Below are 27935 nucleotides of genomic sequence, written 5' to 3'. Positions count from 1 at the left end.
CTACAGAGTGAGTTCCAGGACAGCCAGGGCTACACAGAGAAACCCTGTCTCGAAAAAACAAAACAAAAAAAAAAAAAAAAGGAAAAAAAGAAATTAATGAAAAAATTGCAACTGTGAGGTAAAGGCAAGAGAATCAGAAGTTTAAGGTCATACTCCACTAATAGTGAACTCAAGACCACTGTGGGCAATAGATCACTCATGTCTTTAAATAAAGATGTGTCTCACACCAAACCAGGTACAGACAGAAAACATACAGACTAATTCTTCTGTTGAACGTACACATGAAAATACTCAGGTTTCCCTCTCCCCAGGTGTGTCAAGCTGACACCAAGGCCAGCCAAGCGAGGACATAAACAGACTCAGGGATAGAAATCACATGGTCAGTGGACAGTTCCATGGATGCAGGAGAAGCCTTTGGCAAAATTCAGCATCCTACATGATCAAAGCCCTGAAGGCAGGACAGAAAGAAGGTCTTCAGAACAGTGGTCCCATAGATATGGGAAATAATGCACACTATACTAAAAGGGAAATGTAAACACTCACTAAGGTGACTTTTTCACCTTTTCTGAGAATTTTACAAACTGACTGAGTCTTCTTCCTTCTTGCTCTAAACAAAGCTTTAGCCCTGAAATGTCCTGCAAATGCTGCCTGGCTCCTTCTGCCTTTGCCCGCCTCCCATCCCTAACTGAACTCTCCCACTGTATGTCTCTCCTAACTCTGCTCTAACTTTGCATTTCACACTAAGGTTCCAATTCTGAAGACAGGTATGGATTTCTGAGATCTTTCAAAGGCTACAAATACCTCTAAAAGGAAGACAAAGTACTATTAGGCCTACTTTACTACTACACCATGAGTCCAATCATAGCTGCCCAGTTAGACTACATTATAAGAACTTCTTCATAATGTTGAGATTACATGGTCTAAATAATCACACAAAATACCTAATTTATACATCTCTACAAAGTGAAGGTGAAAATAATTGCTTTATTTTGCATTCTCACCTCCGGCCTCCGATCCTGCAGGTTACTATACTGTAAATTTGTATCACCTATTTCTTCCACAGACTGAGGTATAACTGTTAAGACCTTCAAAGCCTCAGTAACAAATGTATCAATTTCATGTATATGCGCTGAAAGAAATGATACATTATTATTATTGTTATTATTACATTACCAAAAAAATACTGTTACATGATGACTAAGCAGCCTCAGAAGTAAAATTATGATGTAAAGTATGTTACAGTCTATTACTTGCCTTCAGGTAACAAACATTTAAAATGCAGAATAACACAAAAATTTTCCCAAGAGAGTATAGTTGTTTTATATTGTACTTAAAATTTTTTGAAAGGGAACAGAAGAAATAGCTCATCAGTTAAAAGCACTGACTGCTCTTACAGAAGATCAGGTTTCAGGTCCTAGTACCCACATGGAGGGTCCCAACTATCCATAACTCCAGTTCCAAGGAGCAACTCACTTTTCTGATCTCTGTGAGCAATAGGCACACATACGATACACATACAGGCAAAGCACTCTACACATCTAAAAAAACTAGTAAAACTTTAAGGAAAAATAGACAAACTAAAATGAGTTCATTCCTAGCTATTGTTATTAAGAATCAGAAATATTTCCAGTCTTCTAAATAATGTTGCAATACCTCAGCTTACCATTTGAGGAAATAAGGATAAATATGATGTCAGTATTATTATTGTCCTCAATTATATGCAACAAACTAATACTATCTCAACTTCAAATAATAAAACTATCTGAAATTTTTAAAACTTTTAAAAATAAATATGAATTTTCCTACTTTCTTAAAATTATTATTTTCAGTAAATTTTTCAAGATAGTTTAAGCTGTAATTGAGATTTATATTTTGCAACTATAGAAGCCATGGCTCTACAAACAAAACACAGTAAGAGTGAAACTGGAAAGGGCTTTACTCTGGATGGACTTCTTCAGAGAAAGGACAAGCAGATCGAATAACTTCTGGATGAGGTCATCGATCACGGTCTTCACAGGGCTGCAGTTGATGTTGAGACAGTCCACCTTGACCACACTGAGCACACCAATGAACATGGGAGGGATTCTCTTGTGATTATTTATGAATGTAGAACAGGATTCAACAAGTGCATCAATGTGTCACCATAATCTTTAAGAGCATACACAGTAGAGTAAAAAAAGCCTTCTATACACCAGTTAAGTTTCCAGTAAGTCCATTTAGCACTGATTTTGTCTGCCTTTTTTTCTTTTCTCTTTTTTTTCTTCCTTTTTTGACAAGGTCTCCCAGTCTGGCCTCAAATTTATAATCCTTCTGCCTCATCCTTCTGAATGCTAGAATTCTAGGAATGTATTCCCACACCTAGCTTAAAGCAACAATTTTTAATCATGGAATATATTCATCTTTAAAAATTATGCATGACTGAAACATCAGCAATATAATATATTTAAATATTTATAAGTTCTAATTGTTTCAGTATATATCTATTTCACATTTATGAATTAATTATTGTGTAGCCAACATACATATGAGGGTAAGAAAACAAACATAGACTGAATACAGAATGAATATAGATTGAGATACTAAACAAGAAAGCCAGACAATGTTATTTTACACCTTTAAAATTGACAAAAATAGAAATTAATTTTAAATTAACCTTCAATTTGAGGCAAAGAGAAATTTCAGAAATGTTGGTGAGAGTATAGACTCCCACACTACAGGAGGCATAGCAGCCCTTGCAAAGTGGAGGGGTGAGGAACAAGAGTTTGCGATCATCCTTACTACAGAGTGAACTCAAGGGCAGTCCAGCATATACAATCTCAAAACAAAAGTCAAATTTTATGAAAAGCAATTTAGTCTTTATGAAAAGATGTATTTGCTGGGCAGTGGTGATGCACATCTTCAACTGCAGCACTCAGAAGGCAGAGGCAGGGGGATATCCGAGTCTGACCCCAGCCTGGCTTCCAAAGTCAACTCCAGGACAGCCAGAGCTTCCCAAAGAAACCTTCAACAAAAAACAAAACAAAACAAAACAAAACAAAATAGATAGACATATTTTGTCTCAAAAAAATTATCTTTTCAGTTTGGATATTTTTGTTCATTTGGGTGTTTTGATTTGAGACACGGTATCCTCATCTGTTGCTGGCCTTGGGATCTTTCCGTGGTGCTGGCCCTGACCCTCCCATCTCTACTGCCTGTGCTAGGATTAGGGATTAGGGGTATGGGCCATCACTTCTTTTTTGTTTTGTTTTGTTTGCTTTTTTTGAGAAAGGGTTTTTCTGTGTAGCCCTGGCTGTCCTGGAACCCACTCTGTAGAGCAGGCCAGCCTCAAACGCAGAAATCCGCCTGCCTCTGCCTCTGCCTCCCAAGTGCTGGGGGGCCATCACTTCTTATCCTTTGAGTTTATCCTAATGTGGATCTTGTAGAAGAACCTACAACTACCTCTTTACTAAACCAGCATAGTCCTCAACTATCTTCTGAATTTATCCTCATACCCACAGTAAGCATAACCTTCACACCTCATCAAGGAACATTCTCTTTGCAACAGAATGAGAAATACAGAAAACCACACACAACCAGTCAAAATGCAGAGTTGCAAAACCCAATAGATGCATCTACAATATAACTCCCACAGCCAAAGTTCATGGATCATCGCAGAAGTGGGTGGCAAGATTGTAAGAGCCAGAGGTCTAGGGAGTTTCCTATGAGATTTTGTCTTCTAGCAAAGTCAGAAACTACACCTATAAAAATTCACCAACATGGGTGCCTAACATGAGCTGAACAAGGACAGCAGCAATAGACATGACAAAGTGGACAGGGAGAGCACATGAGGCCTTAACTCCACACAAAGAACTACAGGCAACTAAGAAACACTGAGAGTGGGAGAAATAGTCTTGTCCAGGGAAGAGCATGTCAAACTGTCATCTGATACCAATTGCTCAGCTCTGAAAGCACACACACAAGTAACATTATACAGACTGAGAAGGTTGTACTTACATACTTAGGAATACACACACACCACCAACAACAATCACAACACCAACAATAACTAAAGAAAAGAGACTTGAATTTCAAGGAGAGCAACAAGGGTTATATGGGAAGGTTAGGAGAAAAGAAAGTGGGGGAAATTATGTAATTATTTTATAATCTCAAAACATAAAATAATTTTAAAAATGAAAATAAAAGTTTAACAAAATTTCTTTTTAGTTTCATATAGCCAGACTGGCTTCAAAATCTCTTTCTTCCCCCCGCCCCCGCCCCGAGACAGGGTTTCTCTGTGTAGTTCTGGCTGTCCTGGAACTCACTCTGTAGACCAGGCTGGTCTCGAACTCAGAAATCTGCCTGCCTCTGCCTCCCAAGTGCTGGGATTAAAGGTGTGCGCCACCATCGCCCGGCCTCAAATTCTCTTAACAGCCAAGAACAGCACTGAATTCTTGATCCTCCTTTGCCTCTCCCTCCTAACTGCTGAGATTACAGACCTATGCCACTACACCCAGTCCTAAGGAAACATTTAAGCCAGATGCCAATACAATCAAAGTATTAACTGTAAAAACTTGGAAACAAGCCAAGTACATTAACTCATTGGTGCTGGTGGCACATGTAGAGACCCAGGTACTCAAGAGCATGACACAGGAAGACAGCTAATTCCAAGGCAGACTGTATAGTTTAATGAGAACATGTCTTAAAATAAAAAGTAAAACTGACTGAGAAGTAACTCAGAGGTAGAGCAAATTACCTAGCATGTATAAGGTGCTGGGTTTAGTCCTCTGTATAATAAGAATAAACAGGTAGGTAAGCAGGTAAACAGACATGATAACTATTTCTATATCTCAAAATCTCAGGCTTGCTACATCCTAATAAAACTTCCCCTGACTTTGTCCCAAATCAGGACAGGAGTCAATACTTTCTGAATCCCTACACTTAGTTCAGTGCATAGTGCAGAATATATTCCATTCAGCATTAACAACAATGAAAAACTATTAACAACTTTTGAAAACAGTCTGTACCAGTAATGTATAGGCAAATTACTCCATATAATCCTTAAATGTATTAATTTCTTTGTAAATATCTTTAAAGTAGAAGAAATTGAGGTTCATAATTTAAATTTATGCCACAGTTGAGCAGCTGTTGAGCCAGCAGACTACAGAACTCACTCACTAAGCCCTCAGTAGACTGAGCTTTCTCCTCAACCACACTTGCTGCACTACAAGAGGAAGCTCCTTGATCTCAGCTATCTCTTCATCTTGCTTGTATTTATGTAAAGTTCTTTGTGTTATAAATGCTCAGCACATCTTACTAAAAGGAAGACTAAGTTAATAAAAGGGGATGCTGTCTTCCATAAAGTGCGCATTCATTCTCATGGAATTCATTGTCAAGAGAGCTCCAGGCAGTTGAAACTTCAGGTAGCAGGGGTCTACCTTCCCAAAGCTGGGTTAGGAACTTCCTCTCAGAGGCTTATGTCCACATTTACAGCAGTGCCTAGATGTATCTCTATGCCACATGTGTCTCAGGCCATTCTGAAGGGAAGCAGCAGAGTCAAAGAATAGCGATAAATACCATGAGCTTTATTTTTAGTATTCTGTCTAAACTCCACCTCCACAGTTATCTGACAACACCCAGATATGCTCCTCCCCACAGTTACCTGGCAACAGCCAGGTAGGCGTGCCCACTATAAAAGGGGCTCCTTGCCTCCTCCTCTCTCTCTCTTACTCTCTTACTCTCTTGCCTCTAGCTTCTCCTCACCCTTTCCCCTTCCCTTCCCCCTCTCTCCACGTGGTCATGGCCGGCCTCCTCTTCTCTACCCTCTCTACTCTTCTCTCTCTCCTCTCACTCTCCCACTCTCTTAATAAACCTCCCCTCGTGGAACCATCTAGTCTGCTGTGATCTGTCCAAGTTGCGCGTGACCTTTTATTTATGTTCTCTGGAAAGCTCTCAGCAGCAGCTCTAAGTACAGCTTGACTGTATTAAATATTTTATTTGTTGTTTTTGTTTTGTTTTTGAGATAGTATCTCACTATGTAGCTCTGGTTGTCCTGGATCTCACTATATAAATAGGCTGTCCTCAAACTCACAGAGATCCCCCTGCTTTAAAGAGGTATTCTTACCAGCCATACCAAACTACTGTGCTACATACACAAGCACACCAACTCTCATACCTGGGAAGCCGGTCAACTTCTTTCCCCTTTATTTTCAATGCTTTAAAATTTTTCTCCCAATCATGCACAGTAGAAAGGTTCTTTTCGACCAGAGCTTCCATGTCAACTTGTCCAATCACAACCCATTCCTAAAGAAGAAAAATTGGATTAAGGAATGGGAACTACCTCAGAGGCTGACATTGAAAAGAGAGGCTCTACTGATTAAGATCAACAAAGTGAGGAAAATAAGCCATTTTAGAATCTCTTTTCAGATTCAATGTATACAAATTCAAGTGTAGAAGCATTTCTACAAAGGACAGCCTCCAAGTGTCCAGACCACTTGCCAATCAAAATTACAGACATCTGAGGTGCAAGGACAGCCGAGGAACAGAGCAAATTCCTGGCCTATGACCCTTATCCAGCACAAATGAGCACTAAGATGAAAGCCTGTACCTGAATCTGCTTAGTTTTAGATGTTTACTCAGAAATAGTCACAATAAGACATCATATCATAGTGATGTTTTAAACAGGAACGGGTGGCATACACTGTGCTGTCTAAACTATACAGCACAGGTGTACTCCACCTAGGCTGTGCAAGCACACTCTAGCTTCCTACAAAAACTATACTACCTAGTGTCAGATTTCTCAGAATGTATACAAGGTTTTAGCACATCTTTAAATCACCTGAATTAAATTAGCATTTGAGCATTCTCCCTCAAAATATATTTTCTTCAGAATTACAATTGATGCAAATGTCATATTACATTCCAAGCTGATATAAGCATTTAAAAGAAAAAAACCTAGTTTTTCAAACTTCATAAGCTAAAGGCAAAATTGTCCATTACCTCTCTCCCTTTGCAACATGAACCTAGAGTATGAGCCTAGCAAGCCTAGCCATAGGCTAAGAGCCTAGCAAGCTGCCTCCTGGTTTTGCTACATTTTGAGTTTATTTCATCATAGAGAAAATTCTCATTTTATACTTACTAAATGAGTACATTTCTGACAAGAGTAGAAATTTGCAGGCTCTGTACCTTATGTTGATGTAAAACAGCTGACAGTCTTCTAAACAGATCTTCTGCTTTGCTGTAAATAGTCAGAAATCCACTTGCATTTCTATCAATCATGACAGAAAATATTGATTCATCTCCAGCCTCACCCACGCCTTTAAACTGATTGGGAATTGCGATGAACCTCTTCATTTCTCGGTAATACTTAGCCCGGATTTCTTCGAAAGGGGGCCTAAACTGTAACCTTCCTTGTCTGTAAAACAGAGTGAACGGCACTCTAAATCATCTTAAATTATATTACTTAGAACATAAATTATTAGAAAGGTTTAACTGAAAATGAACTAGGGATTTCAGAGCCTCTTACTTGTAGGTTAAGTCTACGTTTATTTCTGGCAAGTTCTCATTCAGCGCCTCCAGACCCATCTGATACTGATGCTCCAGGGCCTTGTAAAGCTGGTGGTTCCAGTGCTGCCGCCACGGACGCATGTCGCTGGGCTGGAAGCCCTGAAACATCATTCACCTCTTCAATCTGAAAACTAGTGCTAAATGACTTTTTTACTTTTGCTTTTCAAGCTATGTAAAGTGCATTTACCAACTTAGGGCTCGTACTAAATATCTTAAAATACAAAACTCTAACAGCCATTTGTAGTAAAAGAGCTTTATGAAATATTTGATATGAAAATATCACAGCTAAAATATTACACAAAAGGCTCACCAAATGAAAAACTCAAATTTTTTATTTGAAGCTGGTTTTATAACAGTCTACTTCATGAATTCTTTTGTATTTTTTCAATGTTCTCAAAAAAGTACTACTCTTCATTTCCTACTTCTGAAATAATTCACTGAATATTTTAAAAATAAGAAATTTAAAGTAGATAGCTAAAAACAGTTGCATTTTAATATTGCTGTTTGCTTCCACACAAGCATTAAGACATCCTTTCTAGTACTTTGGACTTTTCTTTTCCTTTTTTTTTCCCCCAAATTCTGAGAATTGGAAGAAATATAAAACAGCTAACTTAAATTCAACTCAGAGCCTATATATATATGAAAATGTGCCTCTAAGAAGAAAAAGAATCCTGACAGTTCAATTAGTAAACTTCAGTTTGAACTTAACTTTGTATTCTACAGAGGTTACGGTCTCTTGTAAGAGAAGAGCAAACGATAAATTCATAAGCGCCAAGTCAGGAAAACTACAAACTAAACAGGGACATGGGCCTCCGTAAGGCACACAGCAGCTTATTTTTATGTAGTTCACATGAATTCACTGCAATTTACAGCATTTGTATGTGTGTCAGTCAGAGGACTGTATATTCATTAGGGATATCAAGAGGTATTTACGACTTTGCATGAACTTCTCACTGAGTCATGCATCCAGATTCCCAAGACACACAGCGCAGCCCACGCACCTGCGCTGCCACACTCGCCAAGCCAGTTCTCAGTTCCTGTAGCCCATCCTTCCAGCGCTGCTGCTGCCGAAGCAGGTCAATATTCATAAGAGTGACCACCTGTTCAAATAATGTGCAATAGAGCCTGTTCAATTTAACAGTTCAATTAGTAAACTTCAGTTTGAACTTAACTTTGTATTCTACAGAGCCTGTAATTGTTCAGAGCCTGTTAGGAACATGGCAGCTTTCCAGTGTTGCAGCCACCTTAATCAAGGAACAACGGACCACTCATCCCATGCGACCTGTCATCCCCTCATGCACTGACAAGGGCAAAGCCTCACATCAGCTCCATTTCAGCCAACACTGCTTTAAGCCGATAAGGACTGGGAGGGAAGGAAGGAGGGATACACACACACACACACACTCAAATACAAAATGCAGAAAGAAAAGAAGGGCTCTGTCCTGGGTAAGAACAGAGACTCTGCTGGCCAAGGGACAAGCCTCAAATCCTGTCAGTTTGCTGCTATTGACATCTGTATTCCAGCTAGGTTAGTTGTAAACAGCAGAGAAGTTAGGTAAAGGGAAAACATAAATTTTATTTTCGCCACTTCAAATCTCTAATTACTTCGCAAAAAAGCTGTAATTATAGACTAATACTAATTATTTTTGTTCAGTTCCATTCATAGTATAATAAATTCTATAAACAAAATATACCTTTTCACAAAATGTAGTGTGCCACTTTCTCAGCCTTCTATTCTCCGTGGCAAGTCGCTCAGCAGCATTTTGGAGTTTCTGGATGTAGCCTTCTAGTTCTTTAGGGTTGTCCCAAGTAATCTGTGACTTGCCTCCACTACCGGCCTTTGAATTCTACAGAATAATAAACAATAGTATTCAGATACAATCCTTTTTCCAAAAAGGCTTAATTTTATGTTCAAAGCCCAATTATTCTTAACAGTAATCTCTATGAAGATTAAAAGTATACATTTCAAAAAATTTCCAGTCACAGAGTACCATGTAGTCTAAAACCTAATGTGAATTTTTCCAATTTCCTATAGAGGTTTAAACAAACAAAAAAGCAAAGTCATGAGTTACAAAATCTGGAGATGGTTTAAAGAAAAACAACACTCACACCTCAAGCACTTTGTGTACCAGGATCTCCAACTCAGAAGAAAGAATGCAATAGCATGTGAGCTGTACATGACACAGGTATGCAGCTCATCAAACCCACAACCAAAATAATAGGAAGCACTTGAATTACTTGTCTATGGTTAGGACGTACTTGCCAAGAACGAAGGGAATCACGGGAGACAAGATGAAGTTGCCCGTGCTCATACTGTGGCTGTGAAACTGAAGGATGAACTAAGAACCAGCCCACACCCTCTCCATGTGTGTCATAAAGCATGGGGCTCCCACTTACTTTAATTATCTGCTCAAATGCTAAGGCAGACTGCAGCATCATCGGCCTCTGACTCTGAATCATCTGTTGATCAATGGAATTGTAAAAATGTGCCACCTACAACATACAAGCCCAATTAGCAGCCAGCAACAATACATTGTGCGTTTAGCATATTTCCTTTATTTTTGTTCAAGTACTAATACTTTTTCTCAACCTTAAAATCAAACAGAAATAGTTTTTCATCTCCATATCAGAATTTATAAATCAATATTCCCAATCAACACATATTTTGAGGTCCTACAATTTATCATGGATTGTCCTAAACTCGTCAAACAGACAATAAAATTTATTCTCTGGGATCAAGTTCACCCCATCAGGACAAAAGGAACTCAGTGCTAAGAAGAGGCTTAGTGCTAAAGGAATAAATTTCCTTCTTCTGCACCTCTCAAGAAAGCATTCAACACCTCTGCAGTACATAACACAATTCCCTGTACATGGTTCACATCAAAAAATGGACTTCTCTTGATCTTTTCTCTCAAATTCCACATCAACTAAAACCTATACATTCAAAATATGCCTTCATTCCAACCACATTTTCCTGCTCTAGCCCCTCCTCTAATGCATGTGATAACTTCTTGGTAAAACCAGGGCAACAGTCTGTGATCTAACTAGTCTCCCTGCTTCAAATCCTAGCTTCTTACGTTATTGGCTATGTGATCATACACGTTATATTGGCTATGCTCTCCACACACATGCTCCTAGTTACTCTGGAGAAATGGAGGATTCACTGAAACCACTGTTCCTCTTGCTCCTCAGGGCAGCAGATGTTCGTTCCTACATGCCCAGTGAATAAGGGGAGCCTGGATGTTGTAATTCAATACCGTCTCTTTTGTACTTTTCTGACTGACAGCAAAACTAGCACAATTCCTACTCAGAAGGCACATTCTCACCATGACACATCTTACCAACCTTAGTACGTAATTCTTTCCTGGACGTCTTTCATGCTTCCTCTTAAAGGAAGTACTTTAGAGTATGAAAGTTCCTCAAAAGGCTGAAAATAGACCTACCATAAGACCCAAATATACCACTTCTGTGCATATACCCAGACATCTGCACACCTTAGTACAAAAATACACTGTGTTCATTGCTGTTGTAGCCACAAGAGCTAGAACTGCAATCAGCCTAGGTGTCCGTCAACTGATGAATGATAATGAAAATGTGCTATGTATATACAACGGGATTCTATTCAGCTATAAAAAATAGATGGAACCAAAAATATCATACCAAGTGAAGAACTTAGATCCAGAAAGACAAACATCACATGTTTTCTCTCATATACAAACCCTAACTTTAAAGTGTTAGATCTATGTGTTTAACTTGAGAATATGCAAAGAAGTCAGGAAAGCAGAAGGAGACTGAGGTGGAGGTTGAGGGCTTATTGGCAGAGGGAGATAGTAGTAGAAGAGGGGAACAGGGGGTTAAAGGTTTAACTAGAGATATATGGTAGACAAATAAGAGAGAAGGATGTGGGGAATGAAAAGACCAAAACTAGAGATGTATGAAAAATCCTTATGGAGGAGCTAGGATGATGGTTCAGTGGTTAAGAGCACAGGCAGTTATTTCAGAGGACCTGGGTTCAACCCCCAGCACCTACATGGCAAGCCCATTTGTAATTCTAGTTCTACAGGACACAATGCCCTCTTCTGGCCTCTGCAGGTACCTGGTACAGACATACATGTAGGAAAAATACCCATATACAAAAAATAAAACAATTTTTTAAATCCTATGGAAACACACTACTTTGAAAGCAATAAAACTGATTTTTTAAAAAAAGGAATTGAAACAATGGTATCCTGCATGACTTGACAATGCAAAAGAAATGGTTATTATATGAAAATCTCAATACCAAGTACGGTACACCTCTCCTACAGAATACTGACCAGAGAGGCCCCAAAGGCCTCTATGACACAACAGGCTATTGTGAACACTCCTGGTTGTCCAACTTAATTAGAACATAGGATACACACATTTTGATTGCAGTACACTCAGAAATCAAAATAGAAATGGCCAAGAATCCTCTGCCCCAATGACATATCCGTGTGTGATATACAGGCTAGAGGGGAAGAAATAACATTAATGGTCTGTGATGGTTTGAAGGAAATGACCCCATAGGCTCACGTGTTGCATGCTTATTCCACACTTGATGAACTACTTGGAAGGATTAGGAGATGTGGCCTTGTTAGAGTAGGTGTGGCTTTGTTGGAGGACTGTGTCACTGGGGGTGGGCTTTAAAGACTTAGAAAGCCCCCACCAGGCCCAGTCTCTGGCTCTACCTGTAGCCTGTGGATCAGGAAGGAGAGCTCTTAGCTACTGCTCCAGTGCCATGGCTGTCTGCTTCCTGCCATGATGATCATGGACTAACCCTCTGAAACTATAAGCCCCAATTAAATCCTCTCTTTTGTTGCAAGGCGGATATGGAGGGACAGGGAGATGACTGGCATTGGGATAGATGATGTGAAATTCACAAAGACTCAATAAAAAGTTTTAAAAATGTGTTCTTTTGTAAGAGTTTATTTGGTCATCGTATCTTATCAAGCAATAGGACTGTAACTAAGACATGGTCTTACTGTCCACTAGACCCTTCCAACTACAATAGCAACCTGCCAGGCAAAATGTACCCACTGGAACAATAGTTGTATGACTGTTATGGGTAACCAACCACTTTCTGATTGGAGTTAAGGCTTGCTCCACAGAAAGGAATGCATGTCTGATACTATAAGCCTGTAAAAATGGCTGGGAAAACCATAGGCCCAAGCAGTGAGAGAAAGTCTACAGTTAATGATGAACTAAATGTTAATTTTCAACTGCGTTCTAAATCTTTACCTTGATAACCACAATATAGTGTAGCTCTCAACCTTGGTCAGAAAAGCCTCCTTTTGTAGTAGGCAGCAGTTCATGTGAAAAGTCATAAGTACTCAAAAAGCTGAGAACAGTGACTATGGGGTGCTCAACCCTCATTGAAGTGTTTCTTTCAACCAAGGCTAAGGGACCTGGTGGATGAAGAGCTAGAGACACTGAGGGAGGTAGAGGATGCTGTGTAATGCTGCCTTCTGGACAGGGCAGGACGTGGCCCTCATAGGCTCTCAGCAGCTGTATTACTATACAAGATCAAGGTATCGTTCCAACATTAATGGGAGAGGAGCTCACAGGACCTCACCCAACCAGAGAAATTGCTGGCAGTTGAAGGCTTCTGTGGTAATGAGAGTCACTTTTTAGGGCTGTGGCCTCTGGTAAGTCACCCATACTAAGTGGAAGACCCCACGCCCATGCACATATGAGCAGCACTAATAGAATTCAATGAGTTAAGAGGGAATGAAGGGTGGAGGGGGATGTTTTGGGGGATCCAGGTGGAGAGGGAGAGGGTAACGGTAGCAGGTATGGTCAAGATACACTATATACATGGATAAAGCTGTCAAAGAAAAAATAAAAATTATTTTTTCAAAAACAAAGTTGGTCTGGAAGTGGTGTCATACACTGTTAACTGAGGAGGTACAGGCAAGCTAATATGAAGCCAGCCTGGCCTACATAGCTAGTTCCAGGCCAGCCAGGGCTACACAGTAAGACCCTGTCTCAAGTAATTAATTAAAAAGAGGTGGGGCTTAGTGGAAGGTCTTTAGAGCAATGGCAATAGATACTCTTAAATGCAGAGCCTCTCACACCCTGTCCTCCTGTTTGCTTCCTAGCTGTGTGTGGCTTTAACCACCCATGTTCCCACAACGTGCTGCCTTGGTATTGGCCCAAAAGCAAGATCATGGGCTGAAACTTCCAAATCTGTGAGCTAAAATAGACTTCCTCTTTCTAAGTTGATTCTCTGAAGTGTTTAGAACAGTGGTCAGGCATGTCAAAGAGTGTCGGCAGAGAAGGAAGCCAAAGCCATTAACTGCTCTGGAACCTGATCCAGGAGGTGGACAAGTAGGTAAAAACAGGCAAACAACAGCAATGGTACAAATACATAAACTGACACCAACAAACCCGGGAATCCTCTATAAATATCTGCGAGGTAGGCAGAGGACTCTCATTAAAAGTGCTTTTGAGACCTTTACAATGTAATAAGAAAAAGAAAAGGAAAAGAGTGGAGGACTTAGGAAAGGAAGAGGAGAAGGAGTAGTAAGTTATTTTTCCTAATGATTTCAGAATGAAAATTAATAATAATAATAAGTTTAAAAAATCCAATAGATTCAAAACAGATTTTAGTTTAGTCATTTATCAAACTGTAAATTCACAAGTTAATAACCTTTTACAGTAGCATAAAAATTAAAAGCAAAAACTAACGCCCTAACATAATCTAATTTAGCATAATAACCAAGAACAAAAGCATCTTCAAAGGTGTCACTCCCTGTCTCGAAAAACAAAACAAACAAAAAAAAAACAAAAACAAAGGTGTGTCACTCATACTTGCTTAAGAATAATGGCTTGCTTGCAGAACTTCTGAGCAACATTTGCAACCTGTTGTATTTTGGCAGGAATGACAAAGCCCAGGGCAGAAAGCTGACGGACTTCTCTCAGAAGAATCACCAGGCGATCAGAATAATGCACTTTTAACGCTCCGTCATTAGGGTCCAATTCCATTATTCGGCTGTTAGCCTCAATACTGAGACGGGGGTGGGGGTGGGGGGGGAGGAGAGGAGGAATCTTTGAGGCTTCATTGTTCTTATGCTTTGGTGTGATGAAACTGATAAAAAATACATTTTGTTCAACTTTTACACAAACCTAACAGTTAAAACAAACAAGCTTACTAAGCCAGGCTTTCTAACTCTGTTCCTCCTCCTTTCTTCAAAAGAAAATTATACATTTGTATTGCTAGCAATCATTTCTTGTGTAATCAAATGAGAGTTACTTGGTTTGAAAACACAGAGCCTACAGAGAACTTGTAAGACTTATTTAACTTTGTGCAGTGATGCTTTCGTGTAAACAGGTAAGGGCTGGTTGTACAGCCTGCAGAGATTTAGGGTCCTGTTATGGTGTTCTTTGTGTGATGGTGTGGATGCAGTGTACTAACTGCCTCAAGAGCTTCTCCCTAGAAACTGAAGTTAACAAATTCTACTGTGAAGCTGTCTTTAAATTTAAAAGACAGCTTTAAAGCTGGGACAGTGTTAAAAAAGGAAGTTCTTCCCATGTTTTCTTACCATCTAGACATCGATAACAAACTGCAGTATTCAAAAATGTCACTACATAAATGAGCACTTTATAAATCAGAAAAATCCACCCTTGAACTGTTAGCTAAGAATCAAGACTGACACACCAGAAAGGTCTGACTTGACTCCTAATGGGGCCCAGGATGGCTGTGGGCTGCTTGCATTCTGCATAATTTTAGTTAAAGAATCAACAACTAAATCAAATCGTAAAAGCAAAAGTACTCACACGTTTTAATCCTTTACTCTTTCAATTTGCCCTTTCTCGTGTTAAGACTTTAATAATAAAACCGCTTTGGGGTTTTCGAATCAGCATGGACTATAAAAAACACTTACCATAAAGTCGACATGATTTTGATTTATTATGGTTTATATTATGTTCTTTCTTTCAAATCACTTTCAAAATTAAGAAAATTCACAAGTGTTAAAAAGTAATCAGGAAAGCTAGGAGCAAATACATTCTGCTTACTTACTATCACCTCCAATAAACTATGACAAAAGAAGATGCCAAATGGCTTAAAAAGAAGATCCAGCATCCCTGTGCGCACTCCTAAGCATAACAACAACTGGAATTCTTTCACCTTCTTTAAAAACGTTTGCATATACCAGGATTTCAAAGGATATCTTCAGAGGTACTCTGGTTATTGCAAAGACTAGAAAAGCCCCCCCCCCCAAAAAAAAAAAAAGATAGGAGACAATAAGGGTTGGAAAAGGTTCAGCAGGCTCATTAGCAGATCTCTGACCCACTCGCCACCTTACAGAGCAAACCACAGCAGGCTCTGCATGACAAGGTGGACTGGGTTTCAAATCTAGCTAGGTACAGTTCTGGAAGATGGGGGCTAGACCATCTCTTTTATTCTTTACTCCATGTAGGAAGAAAAGAGTTAAATTGCACAAAAGTACAGTAACTGTACCACAGAACTCCTGGGTCCCTCTAATCTTCCTCGTGAACCATAACTGTACTCAGGGAATTGCATTATTTACCCAGTAAGCTGGACTGACTCTCCTACTACTGAGAGTAGGAGAGGGTTAAAGAACTTCATGCTATGAACAGTTTCTTTTTAAAAAGACATTGTGGTTGCATACACAAGAAATTGAAATTAATCACCCAGGGCAACATAAGGATATCCTATCTGTTGGAGGAAAACAAGAGGGCTGAAGGTATAGCTGAAATGTGAAGTGCATGCACAAGTGAGTCCCAGTGAGAGGAGACATGAAAGTGTCTAGAGTACAGATAACAACATACTGTGGAAAACTGACTGCAGGTACAAAGGAATATGGATTTTTTTTTCCTAGTTATATCGAATAAATTGTTACTAAAACAATGATAACTAATAAAATATTAAATAAAATTTAGTAAATACTTGCCAAAGGCTTACTTAGGATTTGAGTGTCACGAGAAAATACCTCTCTCTTAAAGGGCTTAAAAATAATTGCAATTTAAAGTGCTTATGCATTCAATTGTAATGTAAAAAAGGTAGAAAAAATATATGAGATATTTTCATAAAAAATTATGAGAGAAGGAATATCTAATTCTCAAAAAAAGAATCTGCAGTTCTCAGGACTAGACATGTGACTAAGAGGGGGCAGGCAGGCAACTCCAGTTATAGAGTCAAAGTTTCCAACTTCAGGGCCTTACAGTATCCTCAGGGCCAATGAGATAGATGGTCCTGCTCTCCTAGAAGATCCAAGTTCAGTTCCCCACAATGAAGTCAAAGCCCACAGGTTCCCCTAACTGTAGTGATCTGGTACCCTTCTTGCCTCTGAGGGCAACAGAACATACATGTGATATTCCCACATACACACATAAAATTAATAAAAACAATCTTTAAAATAAAAAGAGTAAAAACGTTTTAAATGCAACAACTCATAAATAAGCAGCAGCATGTCTATAGAGAAGGGCTCTTTCCATCTTCCTGCACAGATTACTAACACGTGGGTTTGTGCTTACACTGCAGAGGACTAGCACTTACCACAAACCTGACCTGGAGTCAGACAACCCTGACTGGACTTCTCTTGACCAATCATCAAACTGTTCTTGTTCATAGAGCTTGAACTGGTCCAAGAGATCTTCAGCACTCCGATGAAAAGATCGAAATCCTGACAGGTCGGACAAAAGAGCTTCTGCAATCTTGATAGTATCGTCTACCTTGAAAAAGCCAAATGACAAAGATAAGCACTCACGCGAGCAAACCTTCAGTTTTAAAATAAGGAGGTCCTTTCTCTGACGTGAGACTCAAAAATTCTTTTTCTTTCATTTATAAGCAAGGGAAAACAGCTTTTCCATAAGGAATAAGCGTATCATCTGCTAATTGTCTTCTGAATCATACAAAGTCAGACTAACGAATCGCAAGAGGACAGCCCAAAGTTGCATACAAAGAATTAAAGGAAGGGAAGGCAAACCAAGCAAGAGCTGGACTCCACTCCTGTTCAGAGCATCACATTACTCCTAACATATTCAGAATAATACTGATCATTTGCTAAAGACTTTTGTAATAGTTCAAACAAGAAATAGACAGATGTGAATATCAGCTAAGACAAAAAATTTGTCTTCCTCCATAGCTGCCAATTCTGGTACTCTCAAGAAATGACCAATGGAAAATATAAGGCAAAAATATTTCAGAATATAATTCAAAGGTACAACTTTGAGAAGTAGCTTTTAAAATATCCCATGGCCTTTAATGTTTATTATACAAGTCAATACAAAACCTATACATATTAATAGTAAGTCTAAAAGACTTTGACTTTGTCAAAGTTAATAACATTATATATAATTACCTTTTACTTTTCCTTTAACTTCTGATGTGATTTTAGTGATATAAAAAAACTTGCAGTTAGACTTTCAAACCACTGTGACATCCCAACTATGTGTTTAAATCTAGTATCAAAGATGCAGTCCTCACAGATGCTTTCAAAAGCTCCGAGTGACACGTTGTAAGAAACTCCTTTATATTAAAAATGAATAGAACCAGAACTTTCTCCACGCATGTGTTCTTAGACTTCTTTACATTTCAGTGAAAATGAAATGTTATGGCATGAAGGTAAACTTCATCCTACTGAATTAGGTATTTAAGCACATGATACCCAGCTGAAGGCACTGATTTTGGAAACTATAGTATCCTTTTGACATGGAACTTAGCCAAGTGTGTAAAACCATGGGGTAGGAATAAAGGTCACAACTTAGCAAGGTTTTGCACCCAGCTCTCTAATTCCTGATCTGCCAAGGTATCATGTCATAAGTTCCAGTCACCAAACATGGAGCCTCAAGCAACCAGACAGCTCATCATGAAAGTCACTGTGAGTCAAAGTAAATGCCTCTTCCCTACAGTTGCTTCTCTAGCATCTGGTCACAACAATGAGAAATTAACTGTACTGCATGGAGGGAAAACAGTATTGTCACAATAGCTTTAGGATCCCTGTCATATACCTTAATTTAGTACATTTTGAATGTTCACTGTTTTTCCATATTAAAACAAGTACCTTCAATTCCAACTGACGAACCCAAACAATATTATTCACAACTTCTGAAAGATTTTTGCCAGAAAGTGGTCCAGATGCGTCACCAGGAATTCCTCGGCACCGATTCTCAAAGTCCAATCGAAAATCTGTATCATTCAAATCAAATAACACAGAAGCAGTGTATTTCAAGCCTTATTGGAAACGCTGTGGCTCTTGGTGCTCATTGCACCACCAGAACCTTGGAATATATATGATGATCACTGCTGTCACCATGACACAAGTCAGAATCCACAGGAATGCAGGCTCAGGTGACTGCCTTACACTAACTGAGGTGGGAAGGACCATGTTGTAGGGGAAGAGGATGCTGAACTGTGTAGGCTAGAAATGTGGGCTGAGCATGAGCATGCACACATCAGTCTCCTTCTGACTGTGGAGGGGACAGGAGCAGTCGCTTTAAACGCCTGCTCCTGACCGCCCCACAGAGATGGACTAACTTGAACTGTCCGTGACAATAATTCTTTCCTTCCTTAACTTGCTTTAGTCAGGTCACTTGATCATAGAAAAAGGAAAAGAAACTAATACAACTCACTATGTAATCTGTCAATTTAAAACATATCTAGGGGCTTGCAAGATGGGTCAGCAATTAAAAGCACTAGCTGATTTCAGTTGTCAGCAGTACAAAACTGCATGTTACATTTCTAGGGGGTGTGACACCGTCTTCTGGTCTTCAAGGATACGCATAATGTACAAACATGCATGCAGTGAAGACATGAACATAAATAATTTTTTAAACATAAAATAAAATTTTTTTAAATCTATCATTTATATCATAAATAAATCTGCTTGTCATAAAGATGTTTTAATCAAGTTTTTAATCTTAATCCATAGCATGAAAGAAATATCCACCTATAAAAACATTTCTCAAGAAAACATTGTTATTTCTGATGAACTTTACCTTTAGCTGAATCCCCAAGTCTTGCTAGTAAAGTCTCTCTCTCTAATATCAGCTCTTTGCTTATAGTGGGACGTTTCACCAATTCTTTGTATTTTAGAAATGCTTGGAGAAGCTAACGTAAGACAAAGTACATGTTTTTCTCAATTCAACCACATACATTAAAATAGCTTATGAAAGAAAATTGACAGTAAAATCTTTCAATATTTTACCTGCTGTGGACTATCTTGAATTTCTGAAATATAATTCTTTAATTTCCCTGCTATTTTCTGTTCTGCGGGTGCAATGATCTTTTCATACTGAGACACTGCAGCTTTCCATAAAGGCTAAACAAAGTAATAATACTGTTAGACTGTAAAATTTTACAAAGTGACCTTTAAAAGTCAAGAACACAGAAGGAACTTAAAGACATAAACACATATCGTCTCAACCTCCGTATAAGGATTGTACTGCACGGGGTTCATGCCAGTAAAAGGCTCAAAGACTCGAGACAGGCATACAATTCTCTCTTCACTGGCAGGTAAAAAATACAAGAGCTTCTCATGAATCGTTCGAATAGCCAAGACCTAAAATGGAATAGATTAAAACATAAAACGTATTAAGCTAAAATAACTCTGTAAGTTGGACTAAAGTCTAAAGAGTTTATACACATTTCTTTACAGTAGCTTCTGAAAAATGAACAAAACTGAAAGAATCTCACTCTTTTATGTATGTTTGAAATATTTCATACCAAAAAAATTTTAATTGGGTTTTTTCCTAAGCAAGGGGTGAGATTATCTCTGCCATCTCTGACTTTGTCTGTCCTTTGAAGCTAACTATGTAATTCTTAAGAAAGCTCATAGCTCAAGTAAATGAGAAACTTTTTGAAATATTTCCACTGAGTACACTTTCAAGGAGAGCCAAGCTTTGAAGCAATGTCAGTAGCCAAGAGAAAGCCTGAGAGGTCCCACACAGAGAAAACTATGTTATGCCCTTTAAAACAAAGAACAAAACAGAATTTCACAACTGGCATGTTAAGCACTCACATATCTAAGTAAAACAGGAACTAGGACTTAGCACCCACTATGCACCTCGCACTACGCCAGAGCACGCCAGGACTTGTCTCATATGACATTAATTCCTATGTTCACCCAAACCATAAATCATTTCTTTTACACATGGCCATCAATTGTAAAATGCCTTCATAGACCAGTGAAAGCCCATTTCCACTTAAAGACAAAGAGATAGACAATCAAACTTGTACCTCCTCTAGCCGTTTGCCCAGTCTGTCAAGAGTTTCTGGGAAATACTTTTCACTTTTCCATGGATGAGGGACATAGCGCTGCCACACCTGACCTGTGAGGTGACTGCAGACTATCACCCACTGTTCACAAATTGAAATGCCAGCTTTAAGGTTTTCTTTCACAAGATAATAAGGATCTTCCCACAGTTTCAAGCTTCCAAGCTTTTTCTGAACAAACCTTCCAAACGAACCACCTAATAAAACATAAAGCAAGATTGTATGGAATGGTTTTTTACAGAATTATAAAATATATTCTTAGGAAAAATTTAACATGTACATTAACAATCACAAAATACCACCTACCCACCCTTAGATTACCATTATCAGTAATTGTCTTTACAAATACATATGTACATACAGACACTAGCTTGCATTCTTCTTTAGTCAACATATTGCACCAAAACACATACTTCTTTGATGGCCACAGAGCCTACTGCATGGAAGAAGCAAACAGAAGCAGTTCCAAATTGCTATCTGACTGGACTTACAACAAAAAGTACTGCAATACACACCTGTCATGAGCTTGTCTCATGTTCTAAGAGCTTATCTCATGTTCTAAGGAGAATCATAAAAAGGATACTTTGAGTCAAATATATTAACACTGTGATATTAACCAGTGTGCTTTTCAAAATTCTTTAGTTCATCTGAAAATATTGTAAAATGAACATATGAGGTGGGCTGGAGAAATGTCTTGGCAGTTAAGAATGGTCCCTACTCTATCAAAGGACCTAAGTTCAGATCCCAGCACCCAAGTCAGGTGACTCCCAAGTGTCTGTAATGCTAGTCAAAGGGATCAGAAACCTTCTTCTGGTCTCCAAAGGTACTACATATGCACATAAGGAAATCTTTAATGCATAAGCGTGAAAAATATACACTTGGTTCTATTAGTGATCAAGGTATTTCATATCTATGAACTAAACCAACTACAAACAAAAAAGCATGTAGATAAATCTATGTGATTTATTAAGAATTACTTTAAGCCGGGCAGTGGTGGCGCACGCCTTTAATCCCAGCACTTGGGAGGCAGAGGTAGGTGGATTTCTGAATTCTAGGCCAGCCTGGTCTACAGCGTGAGTTCCAGGACAGCCAGAGCTATACAGAGAAACCCTGTCTCAAAAACAAAACAAAAAAAAAGTTACTTTAAATAGCAAGTATTGTATTATTAAGTATTTTAAGAAAGAACTTCGGGAAAAAGAGGGAAAGAAGAGGGAAGGAAGGGAAGAAGGGAGGAAGGGAAGAAGGGAGGGAGGGAGGGAGGGAGGGAGGGAGGGAGGGAGGGAGGGAAGGAGGGAGGGAAGAGAGAAGGAAGGAAAGAAGCAGGTTTGCACGGTTCCCAGAGCTCACTCCTCCTATACCTATGACATCCAGGAGATGCAGCATGCGTGACTCGGGGTAATGATCATGCTCTGTCTGTCGCCACACATCATCCACAACATCCCGAGTTGTCTCCACTAAGTCAACAACTTCTAGCAAGGACAGACTGTCCAAGTTATAAAATTCCTGAAAGGAAAAGGCATTCATGTAACACTCAAAATGTTCCCACTTCTTCAACTGCTATAAATCTATTTTCCTCTCCCTTTTTCTGACTTGTTTTTGCAAATGTCCTGCATAAACATAAATATCACAAAAGGCTGACAAAGAATACTAAAAAGACAGTTCACTTATCCATGCCCTTAGCTGAGTTTTCTTTAAGTTGGGCTTATCTACTTTCCCAGCAGAAGCCGCTTTAGCTCCACATACACACTGCCCACTATAATTCACATGTCCTTTATGCAGTCACGTGTTGTGTGCTGTGTAATGTGCTGACTAACAATAAGAGCAACACAAATTCGTTATTCTGTATTTATTCAATGTCATCAAAACAAGCTTTAATATACTTCAAACACACCACTGCCATGATAACACTGTGACTATCAAGAAGGTACAGTAGTAAAGGGATCTGCCACACAAGTTTCCTGGATCAAGTTTGATCCCTAGGACTCAAGAAAGGTACACAGAAAGAGCTGGCCCCAAGAAGTTGTCCTCATCTGACTCCAGGCATGCCAAAGCACACTTTCCCATACACATACACACATCATGCACACACATCCCACAATAGTAAACACTGAAATAACATTAAAAAATAAAAACAATACTGTTGATGAAGTAATAGTGGAAATAAATAGAAAATTGGTTCATTCTGAATAGAATACAATCATACTTAAAATAATCACTTACTAAACCCCTAAGCATACATCAAGGGATAATCAAACAAGCAGAAGGTAAGACATCACATTTTAAATTATTTTAAAATACTAATTTAAGTCATTTCATCAAAAGAATGTATATTTCTATATAAATTAATCTGTTAGTGTACTGGGTTTCTGTTCTGTGGTAAATGCACGTATTGTATGTGTGTGTTTGTGGATGTGTGGAAGGGAGCACTTGTTTGTGGTGTAAGTGTGGAGACCAAAGGTCAACGCTGTGCAAATTTCTTTATTCCACTCCATCTTGGTTTCTTTCTTTTGAGACTGGGTCTCTCAAAGAATCTCCAGCTCTCCATTAGACTAGGTGGCTGGCTGGCAAGGACACAATCCTGTCACCAACACTAGCATTAGAGTCATGGAGACAAAAAAGATCTGAACTCAAGAGCCTCAGTCGCATAAAAAGTACTCTACCCAGGGGTCATCTGACAGCCCGTGGATTTTGCTTTTCTTCCAGTATTTACAGAAAACTGTACTTGGTTTTGAGGAAAGTTATATCCTAAAGATTGGAATTTACTGTTTTCATTTTCATATTTAAATATTTTAAACATAAACCTTAGGTGAAATCTAGAGTTTATTAAACTATGTATCTTGCTTGCAATTGTCAAGTAGGTTTTAAAAAATACACTGAAAGGGAACTCTAAGGCCTATTTACAAGAAGCTGAATATACAAAACTATGAGAGTCACATACCCTTGCAATCGTTTCAAATAATTCCTTAAAGTAACTGGCTCTCTCTTTACTAATCTGTTTGCTTCCACGATGAGCTTGTTCTATCCAAAACTGGAACTCATCACTTGGTGTGAGAATACCTAAAAAAAGTTAAGAAAAAAAAAGTCAGCTAATAATGGAAAGAGAAAGGGAGTAACACTGCTTGGTTCATTTGAGTTGGGTTTGTTCCAGCAGATGGACAGAAAAAGACCTTAGAACTCCTATGAGCAGTAAATTCTCACTTAAGTCTGTTAGAAACACTAACTGCCCCTAATTTGCAGTTCAGGTCCAACTTGCTGAGTCTGAAGTTGGGTGATTCCTACCTCCTTTTGTAAAGCATTCTTAATGGACTGTCATTCAGTCTGTAAATTTGGTCCAACACAATGACCCCTAAATCTGACACTAATATCATCCTTGCTTGTAAATTCCATCAAATGAAAAGAATTATAATCAATGAGTGTTTTCAACTTAATTTGAAAGTATAAGCAAAAGAGTTTTATTGTTAAATTCTCTTTTAAATATCCTAATGAACTAGATAATTTCTGTGCTTAGTCATATACTGAGTACTATTTCTTAGAGTTAAGTTTTAAAAAGCATCTACTTGATTGAGCAAAATGCCATTTGTACTTCCAAGATTTTTAAATATTATTTGCATGTTATACATTTCATTTTAGTAGGAATTTATCTATTCCCACAATATAATTATAAATAGTATCAAATAAAATATATTTCCTATTATCATCATATGAATTATAAGATATACATAGGCTATTATTCCAGGCAACCCATCTTCATTATTCCCACATTCTGTGGGAAGGCATTAAGATCCAAGACATCTGAACATGTGTTCCAAGGTGAAGTCAAAGCCACTCTTTACTCACTAGTTTCCTTTCTTGTGTTGTAAACAATATCCTTTCTGTGCTCCGTTTGGTGCCATAGTTTTTCCATGCTTACACTTTAAACTAGTTTTAAAGCACAGTGCCAAGAATACAAGCACAAGACAGCTTGATGCTCGTCACAGAGAAAGTGCTGGTCAGGTGAGTCATTCAAGGCACCGGTTAGAGGATAACTACTGTACTTTCAATTTCTATAAATGATCCAGTGCCAAAAGGAAAATTTTCTTCTCGAAACCCATAAAATCTATTCATTCTTTAAAAGCTTATATTCATAGAAAACCCAAAAACACAGAAAAAATTTGCAAAGAAATATAGCTATTTGCTAATGTATTAGTGAAATGATCGCTTTGAGTTCACTGCAGAAGGTGTCCTAGTTAAGATTACTACTACTGTAAATGAAACACCATGACCAAAGCAACTTGAGAATGAAAGGGTTTCTTTGGTTCATTATGAAATCAGGATAGGAACTGGAACAGGACAGGAGCTGATGCAGAGGCCATGGAGGAGTGCTGTTTTACTGGTCTACTCCCCATGGGTGTTCAACCTGCTTCCTTAAAGAACCCAAGACCACCACCTCAGGGATGGCACTATCAATGATGGGCTGGGCCCTCCCCCTCCCCCATCAGTTACTAACTAAAATGGCTTGGCTACAGCCTAATCTTATGGAGGAATTTTCTCAATTGAGGGTTCCTACTCTCGGATTGATTAAAAAATTATTTTGAGAGCCACAAATATGGGTCCAATGGTAAAAAGGTGCTTGTCATTTTTGACAACCTGAGTTTGATCCCAGGATTTCAAAAGCTGCAAGGAGAATCATGACTCTCACAAATTGTCCTTTGACCTCTACAAGTGTGCTATGGCATGCACACACACGCACATGCTGAGCTCTGGAAGTAAACTATCATGTATGGCCATGTACCTCTCGTATCGTCTTCCTTAAGTTTCAGCTTCGGTAAGTTAGTATCTGATTTTCGTAGGACTACACCCAATCCAGCTTCTAGTTCACTCAGAAGATTCTGAAGTTTAGGATCAAAGTTTCTACTCCATTCCTGGTCCTAAATAAGAAACAGGTAAGAGTGGCCATTGGTCAAAGCATTGCCAGTCAAGCTTGCTTCAGTCTAGAAACTAAATCCACAAATCTCTACTTCATTGAAAGTCTGCTTCAACTTCCATTTCAACAGTTAACACTTTCTAGAAGTCATTTAGTACAGCTCTTTGAGAGCTGATATAAGTTGCATTTCATAGCTTTATCCATAATTCTTCAACAAAGCTTAAAGTAACATTAGAAGCTTGACACTACCACCAACATCATAATTTTTTTCAATAAATAAACTAAAATACATTAAACAGTAAATACAATAATATGTATATCTGTTTCTTTATTGACTAAATACACATATAAATCCACAAGCATTGCACTCACCTTTAGCAACATGGGTGCAAACACATGCCGTACAGCTTGGTAAAGGGAGTTGATAGGCGATTCCAGCATAGAAGAAACAAGAATGTTGTTATGCAAATTGCCATCTGTAATTACTTCTGGTCGGAGCTTGAAAAACACCAGCACTTTGTCTTTTGTGTCATCAAAATCAATCTAAAGTGATAAAACAAAAGATCTTATGTCTTCTTCATAAAACTTAAAATTTGAAAGAAAGAAATGTTGCATTGACATGTTGTATTACTACAGTCATACCTGCTTGGACAAAACTAGTTAAAGATAACATATTCAAACCAATCACTTCTGCTTCTCAATGACTGCCTGGTTAAAAACTAATTCCTGCTTAACATGTGATTATCATAAAGCTCCACTAGTAAGGCTATGTATTGTTGACACTCCATGCTAACTTTTCTACTGAGTCAATACTACAGATCAAGGCTGAATTCCCCTCATACACGATGGTATGTACTTCCCTACTGCCCCAAGGGGTGTGTGTGTGTATGTGTGTATACATACATACATACATACAAACCTTGTCACCTATGGGGGGAAAAAAGCATTTTAAATTTTTAAACGTGCCTTTAAATTTTCACATGTATTTAAAACTGCCAAAATGAATGAGCCTATCTCCTAAGATTACCTTTCCTGTATCCAAAATTGTTTGTAGAGTTTGAACATCAACTTAGTATTTGAAATAGTACACATCCTGGATTTGCTGTACATGCCTGTTATCTCAGCACTGGGGAGGATAAGACCAAAGGATGACATGGTCAACAACAATCTGGACTAAGAAGCTAAACTGTTCCAAACATAAATAATTAACCAAAAGGTAAAATAAGCTGATCTCACAGGAACGTACTACTAAATCAAAGCTAAGGATGTCAACTAATAGAAATCAATTTATTAGCCAAAAAGTATAATGTTCAAAAGATTTTTTCCTTTTTCCAGAAAGACAATAAAGGCTTATGAACTTTACTCTCCTTACAGATGTTTTATGCCACTTTTATCCTAATTTTTAAAATAATTTGTCACCAGAAAGAGGCAGACATTTTACTGTTAAATTGTCAACTTTTAAGGGGATGAAAATTATGTGGAATTCAAGGACTAGGGTTTATCAAGTTTAAAAACACAAGTATACTCAGTTATGTAGCATATTAGTTGTGTTCACACTACACTGGCCAAGCTGTTCAAAGAAAGCGGAGAATAAAGATGCCTTAAAGTAAACAGTTATGCAGTCAAATCGCTAAAGGCTCAGAGTTGAAGGCCAGCCTGGAAGAGCCAGACTGTCTGAAAAGAGCTGAGGTGCCTACCTTTCCTATTCAGATGTGTGGACAGGGAAACTCCTACTATCTGGTGGGCACTCCACCACCAAGTCAGGAACAGGTTGAGCCCAAGGGCTTCCTGAGCAAGGCTGTGATGTCTTTAAGCCTAACATGAGGACCTGGGGCCTGAGGGAAGGGAGACAAGGCTGGATCTGGGCATGCGGGGCAGGGGAGGCCGCCGCCATCGCCTCACCGTGTTGGAAAAGGCCAGCCCAGCGTCGGACCGCTGCACCCGAAGTAGCATCTGGTTCCCGTCGTCCAAGAAGTTGTTCACCTCCGGGCAGTTGCTCAGCGGGGCCTGGTCCCAGAGCTCCGGTCTCAGCCCGAAGTAATTCTGGGTGGTCGTAAAAAGAAAGAGTTTGCGGACATCCCCGAGGTTTCCCGCCATGGCCGCAGAGACTGAGAGGGACCTGGAGAGGCTCAGTGGCCTCACCAATGCACTCGGTCCGTTGCAGCCGCTTGTCGCTATGGCGACCACTTCACGCTGACTGATTGCGCACCGGAAGTAGGACGCCTGGGGCCG

General features: G+C 38.9%; 1 protein-coding gene across 1 annotated transcript; it reads right to left on the bottom strand.

Annotated features, from left to right (window-relative positions):
* Window positions 1-27895, bottom strand: Dync2h1 (dynein cytoplasmic 2 heavy chain 1). The gene is made up of 20 exons (XM_028763314.1): window positions 27606-27895; window positions 26076-26246; window positions 25572-25707; window positions 23739-23857; window positions 22159-22303; window positions 20765-20997; window positions 19953-20087; window positions 19734-19847; window positions 19525-19636; window positions 18591-18715; window positions 17084-17259; window positions 14374-14569; window positions 9940-10035; window positions 9237-9389; window positions 8544-8642; window positions 7502-7641; window positions 7162-7390; window positions 6152-6279; window position 5191; window positions 1-48 (listed from the first exon to the last, which is right to left on the bottom strand). Exons 1-20 carry the CDS (start codon window positions 27798-27800, stop codon window positions 1-3), a joined length of 2751 nt encoding a protein of 916 aa, XP_028619147.1. The 5' UTR covers window positions 27801-27895.
* Between the last annotated feature and the right edge of the window lie 40 nt (window positions 27896-27935).

Source organism: Grammomys surdaster, unplaced genomic scaffold (assembly GCF_004785775.1).
Source record: "Grammomys surdaster isolate TR1022 unplaced genomic scaffold, NIH_TR_1.0 138, whole genome shotgun sequence".
NCBI classification, from domain to species: Eukaryota; Metazoa; Chordata; class Mammalia; order Rodentia; family Muridae; genus Grammomys; species Grammomys surdaster.
Note: the sequence above shows the minus strand (reverse complement) of the source record. Positions and strands in the feature narration are given on the sequence as shown.